Below are 17,802 nucleotides of genomic sequence, written 5' to 3' on the forward strand. Positions count from 1 at the left end.
GATGATAATTTCTCATATTAAAAAGCTCTTATTTAGTTATAACGTTTTCAATGCGACCACTAATGAACAAAAGAAACACACAAACTAGTTCCCCAGGCCTTCATTAGATGCAAACAATGTTAATTTTTTTTAAATCACAGCACAAGGTCACGTGAGGTAACTGTTTTGGAAGAGGAAAATCGGATCTTATTCTTAATATTTAACTCTTATCTTATAAATGACAGACGTTCAAAACAAAAGATAATTACATCATATTTACATCCTACCCGTATCCCATGTGTTAATCTAGTCGTGCGTGTTAATTAATTATTAGACATAGAATTAAAAACTCTGCGCAGTCTTTGGTTTTTCTTGCGGATGACATTAGGAAAGAAGGATCCCTTAAACGCATTTGTCTTAGCATATGGAATAAGAAATGTGTCTTTATCTTTGTGTCTTTCTGAATATTTTTTTTTAGTTTCTGTTTTTGAATTTGTTGTTATTGTTCAGTGTTTTATGCTGCATGATCTTGAGGTTTGCTCGCTGGAATGTCGTTCAGTCGTCATCCGTCCCTAGTCATCTTGCGGGAGGTTTGGACTAGGAAGTAGATTATCTTCAACTCTGAAGGAACATTTGAAACATGTAAAATATTTGACAAACTCGAAGTAGATTAGCTTTAACTCTGAAGGAACATTTGAAACATGTCAAACATTTGACAAACAAACTCGGAGTAGATTATCTTCAACTCTGAAGCACCTGCTGCTACTTTACTTTTTTGTTTTCTAAGTTGAAAGATCTAGCTAAACATGTCCTTGTGTAGTGTTACCAACGAATGCTGAGTGCATACAAGAGGCCAGAACAATACACTGGGCTGCAGAACACCCATTTAAAAGAAAACTGTAAAGATAACTGCCTGATCTGGAAACCACTACGCAGATCATCTCAGATCTTGCACTGGCTGTCATCTACGTTCACTATGTGAAGTGAGTCTTCAGCCGTAGACCTAATAATAGACTTGAGTGTAGCTATATACTTCATATAACTGCCTGGTCGTGCGCTATGCGCGCTGGATTGTCGTTCGGTTGTCGCGATGGTCCAGGGTTCATACCCTGCCCACTGCCTTCCCCGTGGTCCTGCGGGAGGTTTGGACTAGGAAATGAATTATCTTCAACTCTAAAGGAACGTCCGAAATATGTCAAACATTTTTACAACAAAAATTTTTGCAACTTTAGTAAGTGATTTGTAAAATACATCAAAGAAAAATCTATTACAACAATACTTCATCTTAGCGGAAGGGATGAGATGGGGGTGCTTTTATAAACATTTTGATCTTAGTAGTGGGTATTCAATATTACGTTTCATACAATCCAAGTCTCGGATCTATCTACTTCAATATACACTTTAAAGTAATACAGTTAGTGCGAACATTTTAGTCCACCCGAATAAACAAAATTATCGTCTTTGAAGTATCGTCCTGTCCGACCCATTCTTAATTTGACTTTATTTACCACAGCTCTTTTAATTAGAAGAAATAGTGCGTTGTAGCAAGGCCGTCTCCAGTTGAAATTGCAAGAGTTGAGCCTAGGCTTGTGAAACTCTAGGCCAGCAAAAGCGACCAAGAGCTCCCTCTCACCGTGTAAGTCTCATCGCACTAGGGCACCGTGTTGAGAACTCTATTCTCTGATAACACGGACAAGGAAAGCGGCAGTTCTTCTCAAAGCTTCTCTGTCTCCGTACAGAGCCAGCTCCTCATGCAAACCAGCTTTTGTTTCACTCAAATGGCCATGTTTAGGGTGTAGTGTTGCGCACTCGTAAAGGATGTGGTTAACTGTTTCGACGTCGTCCTGACAATGCCTGCAGCGTGAATCGAAGTTTGGTTTAAATTTAGCAAAATAGGCACCAATTGGACAGTGTCCCGTTCTGTACCTAGCGATTGTCACCTGTTCTTCCCTATTTAGCTGCCACCATTCGTCCGATTTTGAGGGCCCTTTTAAGTTTTGCCAGACTTCCCTTCCCGTATTACCGTTCTCCCAGCTTTTACACCATTTATCTCTTGCCCATTCGTCCACTATCGCACGCGCCTGCTCAAAAGTCTGTGGCTCGTCCACAGGGTCCAGTTTTGTGCCGAGCTTGGCTAATAAGTCAGCCTTCGCGTTACCTTCCATATCCACGTGTCCAGGTACGTATTGGAATGTCGTCCGAATTTCGTGTTTTTCTTGGAGGCGTCCCACGCACGCCAGTGTTTTTGCCAGTGGTTCCGGGAGCGTATCAGCAGGGCTTTCAATGGCTTGTAGGCTCGACAGAGAGTCTGTAAATAGCACAATAGGACTGGGTTGTGCTGTTTTCTCGTTAAGTCGTTCTTCAATGTACTCTACTGCATTTTGAATTGCAACCATTTCAGCTACGTAATTACTCCTGCCAGAACACGTACCTAGAATCTCATCGTTCTCGGTCGAGCCAGGGAATCGAACCACCACACCATACCCAGAGGTTTTTTGTCCGAGGTTCTCTCTCGTGGAACCATCTGTGTACACTTTAATGGAGTCAGCTGGGTACTGGGCGACAGTTTTCCTGGCAGTGTTTCGTAGGACAGTTTTTGTGCATTTCTTGTTAACTTCTGGGTCAATTAGCGATTTCCTCACCTCTGCCTGATTGAACAGAGTTTTCTGTCTGGAAGAGGGTCTTACATGTGATTGACATTGTCATTTCCAGTGACTCGGTCGCTCCGGTCTCGCGGAATAGAGACGCGGCCGAAGGCCGAACACACTGGGAACCACTGCATTTTTTCCTTTTTTAAAATATTTATTCCAGGCTAACAGTGCAGGACTCGCCATTTTTGAAACGGTCCCTTGAAGAACGGCGTCTGGATTGTTGACAAGGTCGTGGGAGTTCTTTTTACAAACCCAGGCAGTGCAATGGGGATACTCTCACACCCCCTAGGCACTATGTTTCACTACCCGTTTGGCCTAATCGTTTACTCTTGCGACCGTTTTCACCCGTACGGTAGGGGAGGCTGGCTCCAATCAGGGTTGTAGTCACCAGAAGAATGACTTTTTGAAGCTCGGAACGCAGAAAAAAGCTTGCAAACCTCCCGATGCAAACCCACCGGTTAGCAGCTAACGAAATTTGGGTGAGGGGGCAATTATTTTTTTTTGTTTGTCAGATGGGGAGAGCGTCATAAGTAAAAGTTTGAAAAGCATTGCTTTATATATAGAGAGAAGAATGGGGGGGGGGGGGCTAGCAGATGGGGTTGACTTGCGATTGAGTTAGCGGTGATACGTCTTGAGGACAGACAGAAAGCAAGAACAATCCACCAGCTTATCTTAACAATATTTCAACTACCACAGTGAGAGTTGAACGCCAGTAAGCAGAAGACTAATGTCTTATAGTTTTGTGTTAATACTTTATGAATTCTATATGAAAGATATTTACCATTATTTAATTCTTTAAACGTTTCAATCGCAATAATTCTCGAGATTGTATTGTATTCCTATTGTATAGCATAATATTCATACATTCATATTGTAATATAACTCTGTTATTTTGTGTGCTGTGAAATTTAAACACATTCATGTTTTAAAATTAAATTGAACTCCATCTAAATTTCTTTCATTTGACATATTAATGAAATCAACGAAACTTACATTTAAAAAGAATGATCATAATTATATGGCTCAAATAAAATATTCATTTCTTACTGCCCTTTCTTGAATATATTCTTTTTTTTTTAAATTTTATTTTATTAAAATATTCATGACTTGTCTGTCATTGAAAGTTCGAAGTACTTTTTAAAAGTTTTTTTTTTTTTTTACGAAACTTTCTTTTCTCGGAGAAAGGCAATGGACGGTCTCCGTGATTTTTTCCCCAGATTTTTTTTTTTAAAGTGGGCAGCCAATCTACGTCTGCAATTTGGCGCCATTGGATTGCCAGATTGCCTAAAATTGGTTCTATTCCTCGGCTCCGACGTAGGTTTTACCCAGGCGGAAAACGCATTGACGCGGGTTGATTCCCCTTAATCCACGGGACAAATGTTGCCAATCAGACGATGACCCCCGCAGACTGGATCATCCTCGCGTTGTCTTACCCTCCTGCGCCCTCCGAACACTAGGATCCCCCTGCCCGGAGCCAGAGTTGTCACCGTGTCCAGCCAGCAAGACTATTACTCCACATTACCCGGCAATTTCTCTTCTCATCACTGTCCCTCGTCTTCTGTTCTAACGACACGAAATTCCATTACGCGTCCATTTTTTCGCCTTATTAGGCCCTCGGCCGAATGCGCACTGTTCATTTTTCTACAGTATAACATTTCCATCTAACGGTTTTCTCTTATTCCCCATCGCGGCTCCTTCCAGACCTCTATGGGTTTTTTTTTATATCCCCCCCCACCCACCCATTCTAGATGAAGCTTATTTGACCCTCCTCATTGTCGTGACTGGACCCTCGAGGGGGTTAAGATGAATGGCCCTGACTAACCAAGATCTGACCTTACTGCTTTAAATAGTCTTTACCATTCGATTCACACCAATTAATATAAGGTATTTTCATATATTGACCCGCGTCTTAGACTCGGTGACGAATTTGCATTTGCTCAGCCTACGACCATGACGTCATTATCATCTGCTATATGCTATATATAGAAAGCCATCCATTTGGATCTTTGTTTTTTACAATTCCTCTTATTTGCAAATTCTTCTTCGGTTTAAAAAAACAAACAAACTAGGTGGACACGATCTCGAAAACGGCTTTAACGATTTGAATGACATACAGCATAATCGTAACTAAATTTTATTTTTTAAAATATTGCTAATAAGTATTAAAAGAGAAGGCTTGAAAATTTAAAAAAAAATACTGGTGAAAAAAAAGTAATAATAATAATAATAATAATAATCGTGGCCAGTTTAGATATTTATCTTGGAGATTATCATACTAGTGTACAGAAGAGTAAGCTGCTATTTGCTTGTGTTATGGAGTGTGTACATTGACTGATGTAGATGGTACCGTGCTGGGTTGACTAAGATGTTTTTGCATGTAAAAGTAAAGTTCCCCTTTCAGACCTTTGTGGTATATAGGGCAGATGATGTAAAGGTCATCTGTTTCTGTGGCCAGCGGTTAACGAGGGTGTCATGTGGTCAGCACAACGACCAGCCTTTACTTTTCCCCAACTAATATCAGGTACCCTTTAGAGCTGGGTGGACTAGAGGTACCCGAAAATACCGAAATTAAAAATCCCAGTCTTCACCAGGATTGAACACCGGACCTCGGTTCGGAAGCCAAGCGCTTTATCGCTCAGCCATCGCGCCTCTTGTTTTTGCATGTACCTGGTATAATAGGGAGGAAGCGGAGACACGTGACAATGTCGAATGATGTGTCCAAGCAGACGTGAACTGAAAGATGTCTTTATCATCCTTTAACACTGATACTGAAACTCTAAAAATATTTGTATACAAATTGAGTTCTTTTTCTTTATAAAAGAGTATATACGGCTTTTACTCCAATGTGTGTCACTGTGTCGTTGTTTGTCAAGTTAATAAATACAATACGCCAATGGGCGTAGCCAGGGTGGGGAGGTTAATATTCACCTCTTCGCCCCTGCCCCTTCCAAAAATATTTATTCACACCCTGCCCCCAAAAAATAAAAAAATATTAATTCACAGATAGATGTTTTCCTACCAGTAATAAAATAAATCGATGAAAATGCGAGCTTAGGAAAAACTAAAGCAAACTATGGTCACGTAACTGCATGGCCTTTTCCAGGGAAAGAGGATGATTTTTGAACTCTCCGGCTCCATATAATATTTGACATATTGATCTGTTTTATTAAGCTGCTTTTAAACAGATTACTAAAGTACATGACTAAAGTGCAATGAATAGCAGATTTCATAATTGCACTCTTTTTGTTAGAAGAATAGTAGTACATGTGTTGCTGACGCTCGTTGACTTGTAGCACCAAACTTCTGGTAGATAACTAAACCGCTGTAGGTGTATTTATAGTTTGACTTGTAGCACCAAACTTCTGGTAGACAACTAAACCGCCGCTAGCGTATTATATTTTGACTTGTTAAACTTGAAATACCTTGAACAACTTCCTGATGAACAAAGCTAAATATAACTTATATTAAATATTGACAAAATCAACTTAAGATAAAATTCAATAAATATAGACTAGTAGAATTTAGTAATAACATAAAATGGTATTTTTAACAAAATCTAACTCACTACAAAAACGCGTCTTTTCACCCTGTCAATCTGGACACGTCTGTCCTACCTAAGACAGCTGACGACAATGCCGCTCATCTTGCATCATTCACACTGCATAGATAACCTCTCACCACCGTCACAACAGAAACACACACACACATTCTAATATATAAAAGCCGCTTGAGACATCAGAAAATGCATTTTTAAAACTCAAAATAAAGGAAAAACCGCTTGACGACAGCGCTACGTCGCTTGCGGGGAAGCTATCGTCACTCCCCTGAACCGTGACCTCCGTATGTCGAAGGCGCCGCCTGAACTCCCTGTCAAGGTAGGGGTATCATTCCACTAGACACGGAAATAACCTATTCTAGGTTACAAAAGACATTCCTTCAACAAAGAAAAAAAAAATGACTAGCTGTAACGGAAATTAACAAAGTAAGTTTAAAGGGTCGAAAAAAAATAATTTTTCACCCTCCCACCTACCCAAAAAAAAAAAAATGCTGGCTACGCTAAGTAATACGCCTACAAGGTGTTGTTGGGCCATACCATCAGCCTGAATTTTTATTTTTAAGATCGCTTTGTTGTTTTTTTTTTTTTTTTTAATAGTATAGCGTTTATTTCAAGCTATAACTTGCTCAGAGCGCTAGCGTCCTGTCTTTTTTTTTGTGTGTGGACCCGTTGGGGAGGGTCTCTATAGGAGGTTATCATGCTGCCTTTAGGCGCTCACCAAATACAATTCAACTCGAGCCGGGATTCGAACTAGAGCCCCAGTGAAAGGTAGCCACGTAGTTTATGCTACTCGGCCAGACATGTTTAGTTTAAATATTGCTATACTTGACCTATGGGGGCGCGGTGGTCGAATGGTTAAGCGCTTGGCCTCCGAATCCCGGTGAAGACTGGGATTTTGAATTTCGGGATTTTTAGGGCGCCCCTGAGTCCACCCAGCTCTAATGGGTACCTGACTTTAGTAAAGTTGGTTGGTCGTTGTGCTGGCCACATGACACCCTTCTCGTTAACCGTTGGCCAAAGATACAGATGAACTTTACATCATCTGCCCTTTAGACCACAAGGTCTGAAATGGGAACTTTACTTTTTTTTTATACTTGACCTGTTCAGCAGAGGTCAAGTTATGGTATCAGAACGATGGACATATCAGCGATAGACTCTCTACATCCTGCAAATAGCTTGGGTATAAACGACGAGAGTGTTTCTCCGATGACCGCTGTTGTGGATTTCACCTAATTTTCTGTTTGCGAAAGACGTTACCATCACTCGCCTCTCTCAATCTTTTATCTCCATACACATCTCCACTCTCGATATGGCGAACTGTCACCATCAGTAATTGTCACACTCAAGTTTCAAACCCTGTCCCTTTCCCTCTTACGCCCAAGCTCTTTATTCACCAACCGTTTCAAATCCTCGCTCTTTTCTGTACATCTGTGTGGCGCTTTCAAAAAGTCGTCTGCTAATATGTTTGAACAAGTTACTTCCCCTTGTGTCTTAAACTATAGGGAGAAAAAAAAAGAACAAAATACTTGAATAGAAGTTCATTTCACTGTTCAAAGTAATTATCTTCTTTGAAGAGCTCATCCTTTTGTTTTTCTCGCTCTCAAGCTGAAAAGGTTTTTGTTTTGTTATGTAAGTCTTTTGGTCGTTATCTCCAGGGGGTCAATTCTGAGCCTGGCATGTGCAAGATGACCGAATACAATAGATAAATTGAATAGATCCATATTTATATAAGGATAAATAATATACAGTTGATCTCTGCACAACCAATGCATATGATATAACAGACTAATATGTATACTCATTAATACAAAACAAGAAAAACATTTTTTAAAAATACATTTTTTAGAAAAAACAATACCTCAATTATAAAACTTAGAATATAATAAAATAATTTAAAAAAAAAAATAAATACAAAAATATTCAGTTCAAACCGGGTACTGAGCCAATTATTTTGACATTTCTGTCTTTTTAATATTTTTTTTTTTTTGCAGGCGTTGGCGAAAAGAAACAGGCTTTTTTGAAGGACTTCTTCGTTTTGAGGCATTTAGGGCACAGTTGTCTGCGAGTAGCCGGTCTCTGGTGCAGTCATATTTTACTTTGGTCATTGCCTTAAGTGTTTGAGCATTGAATACACTTGCATACAGTAATAAAGTACTTTTTATGTGTTTCTTCTTTTTAAGTTTTAGTTAAACATTCCAATATGTAAGGCAAGATTTTATTGGGCACCGCAATACAGCTTCGACCATTCTGTCACTAGAGTTCTACTGCAAGAATCTGACACAACAGTCTGGCACCAACTCTCGTCCGCTGGTTCAGTTCTGGTAACGCTCTCTGGGCCCCCATTGTTTAGAATTTCTCCTCTCTGAAAGACACGGGGGCCTCTGGAAAGGTGAGCACGCAATTAGGCCGTCAATGCCCCGCGAATTGTTCAGCCATGTTTCCCATTCCACGTCATCGGCGCTGTAATGAGCACTCCGGAGGGGTCCCATGGGGGGAGAGAACCAGGCCAGCCCCAAGATGACATCTGTCGGTTTTAGCGGGAAATCAGAAGCTCGCTTGATGATTAAATATTTACGGCTTTGCGCATGCGCGCTGGTCCCCGATGTCCCTCGGTCCGTGTCCACTAATCAACATTTCAACAAGGGAGGCTACTCACGAGGACTTCAACACTTTTTTTTTAGGGGGGACACTTTTCTTTTTGGACCTTTTTTTTTTTCTTGGACTTCTTTAGAGATCTTGCTTCCCCTCCTAATCTTTATTGTCAGGGAATGTTGAATAGCGGCAAAGGACGACGGTTAAAAATGAAGAGCAGAGCAATAAGTACACTAATCAAGTCGATATCTGACTTTAAATGTTTCGTAAAAGCAACATATCTCCACTATATTACTTTAAGTCCACGTTTATAAAGCAGGATTTCCTCTAGTATATTTATCCATCAAAGCAAAGGTGGGACTTGATAGCCATCTTCAAATTCATAGGGAATAAGATTGTGCACTGCTTTGACCACGGAGAAGGAAATTATTATTATTATTATTATTATTATGTTATAAATGAACGGGTAGTCATTCTCTGGCGCTGCCAGGGTCGAGTTTCGCTAAAGAGAAACAAAATTCATCGTAGTCCCTTTAACAGTTTCCACTGAGGAATTTTCTGGTGATGTGGCAGGTCTGCAGCAGTACCGCCCTCTGACAGGCAACGAAGATGTTCCTAGGAATGTTAAGGGCCTTGAAGGTGTCTGTGAGGTCATTTGTCATTATCCACTCGGTTGATAAAGCAACAGGGTATGTTGCTATTGTAGATAACTTCCATAACCGCTTAATCTTCAATCTTCCCGTATTTTCGTTGTTTTTCCATTTCAGTTTTTCTTATATCCTGAGACAGTGGTACGGCGATGTCAGTATTGGTAGCGGTTTTCCCATCAATTAACAGCAGATCAGGGCGATTAAAATCTACCGTTTTGTAAGTCAAAATAGGCATATCCTAGTCTAATGAGTGATTAGTAGACTCTAAATCCACTCGTGGCGAGTATTTGTAATAAGAAAAATTATTTTCATTGATCAAATTATGTGTCAAAGCAAAGTGTTGGTGTATTAATATTTCAACTTGGTTATGGCGACCTAGGTAGGCAGATTCTGATAAGGCTGAACATCCTGCCATTATGTGTTCCATTGACTCACCCACATTTCCACATTTTCGGCACTTGTCCACAACATTGAGTTTTAGGTATTATTATTATTGTTATTATTATCGTTATTATTTTACAGTGAGTTTCACGTTCTCTGGTGTTTCCAGGATAGTGATTCATTAAAGGGAGGCAAACATTCATTGCAGTGACCCTTACGAAAATTGTCCAATGTTACGGTAAGTCTACTGCAGTATTGCACCTGGCCGGTAACAAAAATCTATATAAATATAATTATCTTCGTGACCTGACCATGCGGGACACCACGAACAAGTTACGGAAAATAAACTCTTTATTTCTGCAAGTCGGACTAGAGTTATCCTACGTACACTTTCGCAGCGCCAGAGAGCACGGCTAAGAAAAAAATGAGGGGGGGGGGAGAACAAGTAATATTTTTCTAAAATACATTCTATATTTGACTACATTTAGGTGTGTATTTTTTACACACGTCAAAATCTGGTGTCATTAAAATAGTTGCATGTTTTTTTCTGTAGCTTTGTTTTGATTTTGTCCCTTCGTATTGCCCTTCGTTTTCTAACCATGGACCCCGCTTCACATATATTTCGTGGAATCTACAGGTCTTTCAATGTAGTCGAAATTTCTGCATCAGGTAACTGTTTATTTCTATCAGTCGCATCTATCTGGAAAAATGTCAACGACGAAACTACTGCTCTCGAATTTCGCAAGATGGCTGTAAGCTTTGTTTACCAACATTGGGATTACTATGGCGACGTCCTGTCCGTTGTTTTTACTCACGGAAGTACAGTCATACACTCTGCTCAACAATACGCTGCCTACATGAATACTTCCGGCTAATAGCAGCGTATGCTACGCCGCGGGTCGACTAGTCTTCTATAAGAATGTTCCGTGCCTCGATGTTGTTTATGAAGTATCACAATGAATAGGGAATAATGCAATGTTCGTCAACTTCCACAATCTCTAAATCTCCGAGCTCATGTAATCATTTATTAGTAATAGCTAACAAAAAATCATGAAAATTTGAAGGCAGCAACTTAGTTTTAAAGCAAGAAAACAACAACACTTTATACAACTTATAAATCGATTAGTTTTCTTTTAATCAATAATATATGTTAGACACATGCCCCACCCCCTAACCCCTCCAGAAAGAATCCTGGTTTAGCGAATGTATAGATCTACTAGACAATAATAGGCCTTTAGATCTATACCATAATATTCCTGAACATTAATTCATTAAACTTATGAGCAGTGAGATTCATAACAAGAGTACACCCATGTTCGACTAGAGTAAAATCACTAAATTTAGAAAGCCTTCAGGATAGAAGCCTTAAAAGTAAAGTCGCAATTATGCATTAAACACTGAACCATAATCTTCAAATACAAAAACAAAATGTAATAAAATACTCAGAGACACAAAAATGAGAGAGCACCACACATTGCATATGATAGGACAAATTTGTACAAATGCTCTTTCTTTCCTAGTGCTATTAGAGCATGGAATGGGTTGCCTGAGCTAGCCAGGAAAATCAGTGACTTGGCAGAATTTAAGTCATTGGTTAACATGCATGACTAAATGCATAACGCGTAGGACGTAATCAATTTTTTTTTTGAAGTAAGGTCTGTATTATATAAGATGAGATAACATAAGATAACTCTTGAATAAATAATGCTTACATGTGGAAATACACGGAGACCGTTTAATATATTTTCCCGTTCTCTTGCCAAATTTAGAATTATTTTTTTTTGTTTTGTTTTTGTACTTATAAAAATGATAAAGATCAAACCAAAGATTTGGCCAATGAGCAAGTAGTCCTTTTTCCAACGATAGATACCAACGGTCAAAGTTTTAGGAAATCGTTTTCGATATCCGTGTACAGTTTTTTCTATTAGTTTTGAGCCCACACAGGTTCCACGAAGTTATGAGTTATAGAAAGGAATTGTACAAAAAAAGAATGTTTTCTTTATGCCTTCGTCTACTTCGTAGACAATGGGTTAATATCCGATTTGATAAACATCAACTTTTTCTTTTTGTACTGCGTTGACTTTATGACTGAGGCAGCTCGGTGCCCTCAATCACGTGTTTTAAAATCTTTCTCTCCTAATAGACAATACCATCGTTGATTTGGCCTCATTAAATTTAATGTTTCATTTTATAAACTTTACTTTGTTTTATGTATAAAAAAAAGCATGCATTTCCTTTAACTCTATACCAAATTTTCTGATAACAAACGAAAACATTATTGAAGCTTGATAATAACAGGACACTGAGCTACAAATGAGCTAAATGAATAATTCCGTGGAAATTAATTACGGAGAGAAAGAGTTCAAATGTTTTCAGTAAAACAATTTTAAGATAAGATAAGATAAAATAATTTTTATTGATCCAATCAGATTGAAATTCAGTTCGACTACTATTGACCACCTCAGCGTAACTACTGTAATAAGATGCAAGGCCTGTTTTTTTTTTTGTTTTTTTTTTTTTGTTTAGACCAGTTGTAACCAACCTTTTTCGGCCTAGCGACCATATACGTACGTGTCGCGGGCCGGCGGCACCAGTGGCTTAAAGTAGTTAATATTGAACCGACAAACAAATTGCTGGTCTCAAAAATCATCTTTTCACTTAACTGATACACACACCTAGCAACTTTTAAGATTGGAATCATGGATCCTGTGTTTCGAATGTAGCTCTACACGACAGCCACTTTGATTTCAACTTATTTAGCAGCATAGCCACACACACATTCTAACGACCAACATAGCCTTACACAATCACAGGACCAACATAGCCCCACACACAATCCCACGACCAACATAGCCCTACACAATCCCACGATCAACATAGCCACCCACACAATCACATGACCAACATAGCCACACACACACAATCCCACGACCAACATAGCCACCCACACAATCACATGACCAACATAGCCCCACACACAATCCCACGACCAACATAGCCACCCACACAATCCCACGACCAACATAGCCCCACACACAATCACATGACCAACATAGCCACACACACAATCCCACGACCAACAGCCTTACACAATCACAGGACCAACATAGCCCCACACACAATCCCACGACCAACATAGCCCTACACAATCACACGACCGACATAGCCACCCACACAATCACACGACCAACATAGCGACACACACAATCACACGACCAACATAGCCCCGCACACAATCCCACGACCAATATAGCGACACACACAATCACACGACCAACATAGCCCCGCACACAATCCCACGACCAATATAGCGACACACTTAATAACACGACCCACATAGCCCCACACACAATCACACAACCAATATAGCGAAACACACAATCACACAACTAACATAGCCCCACACAATCACACGACCAACATAGCGACATACACACAATCACATATACTTCCATGAAGCTGAGACAAGAACAAAACAAAACATAAATTGAAACTTTCTCACATATCATTTCGCTTAGTTTTATTCCAATTTTTATTGTCTTTCAATAAAATATATTAATTTTCTGAAATAAAACTTTTCAATTCTATTACCCATGCATCTAAAATATAGTCTATACTTTTTAAAAATTTGCAATCGATTTTTTTAAGACTCCAAAAATTGAACCAAATTAAAAGCAGATAGAAAGTTTCGTATGAGGGAAACTCAATTTATTTCTAGCTTTTTAATTCAAATATGAAATCCTTTTTTTTTTTTTAGGTTTGATTAAATCAGAGTTTTATTTTGTTGATAACATTTCTAGATTCATTTGATTTCATCATAACATTAAAACTATCTTTGCGTTAACCATAACATATGGAGATGTCTAGGCTTTGATTTGGGGAGGGGAGGAGGGGTGGGGGGGGGGAGAGAAGAGCGTGGAAGAGGCTACATAAGTTGGTTCAACCAATAAGAGACAATAGATAAATAGACCTAATGTTATACCATCAATATTGTTTACATTGTGAAAAGTAATGAACTCTTGCAAGTATTTTTGTTTGTTTGTTCAATTGTGTGTGAAAGTGTTATATGTGTGTGTCACTGTGTTGTGTGTCACGGTGGTGTGTGTCACTGTGTTGTGTGTCACGGTGTTGTGTGTCACGGTGCTGTGTATCACTATGTTGTGTATCACTGTGTTGTGTGTCTATGTGGCGTATATGCTGTGTGGCGTATGTGATGTGTGTCATGATGCTGTGTGTTAAGATGTTATGTGTCAAGATGTTGTGTGCCAATAATGTTAGTCAAGATATTTTATAAGTCAAGATGTTGTGTGTCATTGACGTGTGTCGAGATGTTATGTGTGTCAAGATGCTGTCTTTCGAAGTGCTGCATGCCAAGATGTGTCACGATGTTGTGTGCCAAGCTCTGCTTGGGTTCAGGAATACGACGTTAGTAGAGTGTAGCTGAACCCACATGTAAGACTACATATCCAAGAAAACAACACAGAAGACAGACAACACGTAAGGCAGACAATACATTAGACAGACTAAACGTCATGCAAACAATACATAAGACAGGCAATGAGACAATACATAAGACAGAAAATATATAAGACAGACAATACATAAGACACACAACATGTATGGAAACAATACATTAGACAGACAATACATAAAGCTCACAAGTTCCTCATTGGTGTACGCAAGAACTTTGGGGTCATTTGAAAAGTCAATGTCATTGTTCAAACATGTAACTTGCAAAAATTCAGAATCTGAATCTTCAGAGATTCTCACAAGTATAGGAACCTGTAGGTATTGTCCTAACGGGCTCAGGACAACAAATACAAAGTCCTGAAGACTTTCGACAGCATTATTGTCCTGACTGCTATACAACTTCAACTTCACTAGAAGCGAAATCTTTTGAAGACTTTGTTATATTCGTTGTTTATCCAACTCAGTAGAAAGTCTTTTGTGATCTGGAGGTCAGTTTCCAAGGATGAATTTCTAAAACAAGAAAAAAAAAACACGCTTAAAAACAATAAGAAAGCTTATATTAAGAGTAGGCCTAGTTGTATCAATATGTTAAGATCAGTTATGTTATTAAATTTGTAATATATCTAGATTAACAATAATAAATCTGGGCGATTAGAAATATTTTTACCACAATTTTAACGCAATCTCATGCTTTTAGCTTTCTCAATACGATATGATCCTATCACTTGTCTGGACCAGTTAGGGAAAAAGGGGGGAAAGGGGTATCCCGTGAATGTTAACGTGATTGCTTTTTAAATGCATTAAAAAAAAGTTGAAAGACTTGAAATCGAACTCGACGGCTCTAGTCCCTCAAGCTAACACATTAACCACTGTGCCAGCGAATTGCTTATAAAAATAAAAGTTGTTATAGTTATCTATTGTTAACTTTGAAACTTTAATGGCGACCTACAAAGTATAAAAGGGGCTAGTTTAACTTAAACCACCACATCAATCAAGTACAATTTCTACCCCTTTTTCGAAACCAAACAAAATAATTTATAACCAATAGTTAATTAATTTATTGTTGTTGATTTTTTAAATTCATTATTGTTTTGTCAGGTAAAAATAATTATTGTGCAAAATATCAGCTTGATCCAAAATTAGGTGTGGGAGAAATAACGTGTACAAACTTTTACCAGACAGATAGACAGAGAGAGTGAGTTGATAAAAGCTTTGTAATAATTGGAATAGTTGTGATCTTTAAGAGTATTAGCACTGCTACATACAATACATGTAATATCACGAAGGTAGATAGGATTGCAGAACTATTGTTTTTAAACATTTCTAAATGCTGTATTTGTAAACAACAGGAATTGAATTCACTGTCCACTCGTACAACTATTTGGTGTATCTTAACTGGTAAATATATATCGTAATATGTACAGAAAGAAAAAAAAACAATTTTTATCTAGGAAGATACGTTCACTTTGTTACATATTTGTTATTATTGGTAGTAGTAATTATAACAGTATTTTCCATATTATGAAAAGTATAAAGTTAATAAAATGCTGTCATGACTATTTGAGTTATCTTCCTTTAATGACTTCCCATGTGTCTATGTAACTTTCATTAATATGAGTAGTAATTGCTTAGTTATTTTGATATTTTGATTAACAGACCGACATATCTGAAATACAATTAAAGAGCAATTAACATCCAATGGTTTTAATTAAAATTCTGTAAGAAGTGAAAACATTTAATTTTTTAAAGTCACAATTGTTTTTGTTTACATTTTTTTCTACACGAGCTTGTCTGGGATACCATTGGACGTGGGCTCGGGCGCAATGAGCCCCCTTTCGTTCCTTGGCTGCTACGCCACTGTTGCCATGATGTTATGTGTGTAAAGATGTAAAGAATGTGTGTGTGAGAGAGAGCTGTGTGTCAAGATGTTGTGTGTGAAGGTGTGCGCTTTGCTGCAAAACCAAAAACTTTTCTGGTAAATATTTTTTTTTAAATGTGAGCGACATGCATTGTGAAATCAAAGAATCTGCTGTGAATGTGAAGTAGATTAAGGGGAGGTATCCCTAAGGAAAATCGAGTTTTAGGTCTAGGATATCGATTTTTAACTAATAACATAATTAAGTAGATCAATCATTTTTCATTACATTACAATCATTTTTATTGCTTAAATCTGTGTCTAAAACATGTTTTTTTAATGTTTTTGTAAGGGTTTTAAGACAAAATCTTAATAAAATTTATACTTGAAACTCATTTTTCTCAAAATGTTAGTTTTTGCACATGTCATTGTGCCTTATTAGGAATTTCTCCTAAACTACTTGATAGATTTTGATGAAATTTGAAACACTTCTTAAGGACATCATTTACTTTACTTGTACAATGTTGTTTTTTTTCAATATTTTATTTACTTTTTAAAAAAAAAAATTTTTAATTAATATTTATCCTGTTTTTTAGGTCTAAAAAAATACTAAAAATTCAAAAATTTGTAAAAAATGTAACATACTTAAATCTTTAATTCTGATGTTGTACCAATTTAGAGGATTTAGATTTCTTTTTTAGCATTATTTATTTTAGAATATCATTATATGTTACCATAACAAATTTCAAAGGCCTAGCTTTAGAAATAACAAAAATAAGATTTTCAGGGATACCTCCCCTTAATAATGCTTGGACCGCTAACGAGTAACAATCAAACCGTGTGGCCAGTACAAAGACCAGCTGTCCTTGATAAACTTAGAAACCTGCCAAACAACCAAGCCTCAGACGAACATTTGTACTTTATCTTATCTTATTTTATAAAATTGAAGACGTTACTTCGGAAAAAAAAAGATGATTACGTCCTACGCGTCATGCATCTAGTCATGCATGTTAAACAATGACTTAAATTCTGCCTAGTCATTGGTTTTCCTGGCTGACTCAGGCAACCCATTCCATGCTCTAATAACACTATGAAAGAAGGAGTATTTATACAAATTTGTCCTAGCATCTGGAACGAAGAAAGTGCCTTCATCTTTGAGTCTTTCTGCGTATTTTATTAAATTTTGTTTTTGTATTTGAAGATTATGGTTCAGTGTTTTATGTATAATTGTTACTTTACTTTTGAGTCTTCTATCCTGAAGGGTTTCTAAATTAATTGTTTATAATAAAGGTGCTACGCTAATGAAATGTAAATAATCGTTTGTTATGAATCTCATTGTTCTATTTTGTGTCTGTTCTAGTTTCTTAATGTTTCCTTGAGGGGTCCCAAACAGCGGATGCATATTCTTTTATTGGCCTAACCAAGGTACCACATTAGAATCTATCATCTAATACACTGCCTAAAATCTCTTTACCTCTTGACAAAAAATTATTAGCAAGAGTTATCGAGTCTTAACTGTAATTAATCTAAAATCTAGTCCTCTGGTCCTTTACAGAGCAGATTGCGATAAAGAAAGCTCCTTATATTGTTCTGACGACCTCTTCTGGCCACCGGAACTTGTAACTCTAAATCCTGGACTTCATTCATCCTGGCCAGTGGTGTCTTAAA

At 37.8% G+C, this 17,802-nt stretch overlaps 1 protein-coding gene across 1 annotated transcript; it reads right to left on the bottom strand.

Annotated features, from left to right (window-relative positions):
• Positions 1-1,652: 1,652 nt before the first annotated feature.
• Positions 1,653-2,813, bottom strand: LOC106059167 (uncharacterized). The gene is made up of 2 exons (XM_056023478.1): positions 2,797-2,813; positions 1,653-2,649 (listed from the first exon to the last, which is right to left on the bottom strand). Exons 1-2 carry the CDS (start codon positions 2,811-2,813, stop codon positions 1,653-1,655), a joined length of 1,014 nt encoding a protein of 337 aa, XP_055879453.1.
• Between the last annotated feature and the right edge of the window lie 14,989 nt (positions 2,814-17,802).

Source organism: Biomphalaria glabrata, chromosome 3 (assembly GCF_947242115.1).
Source record: "Biomphalaria glabrata chromosome 3, xgBioGlab47.1, whole genome shotgun sequence".
Classification (NCBI taxonomy): Eukaryota; Metazoa; Mollusca; class Gastropoda; family Planorbidae; genus Biomphalaria; species Biomphalaria glabrata.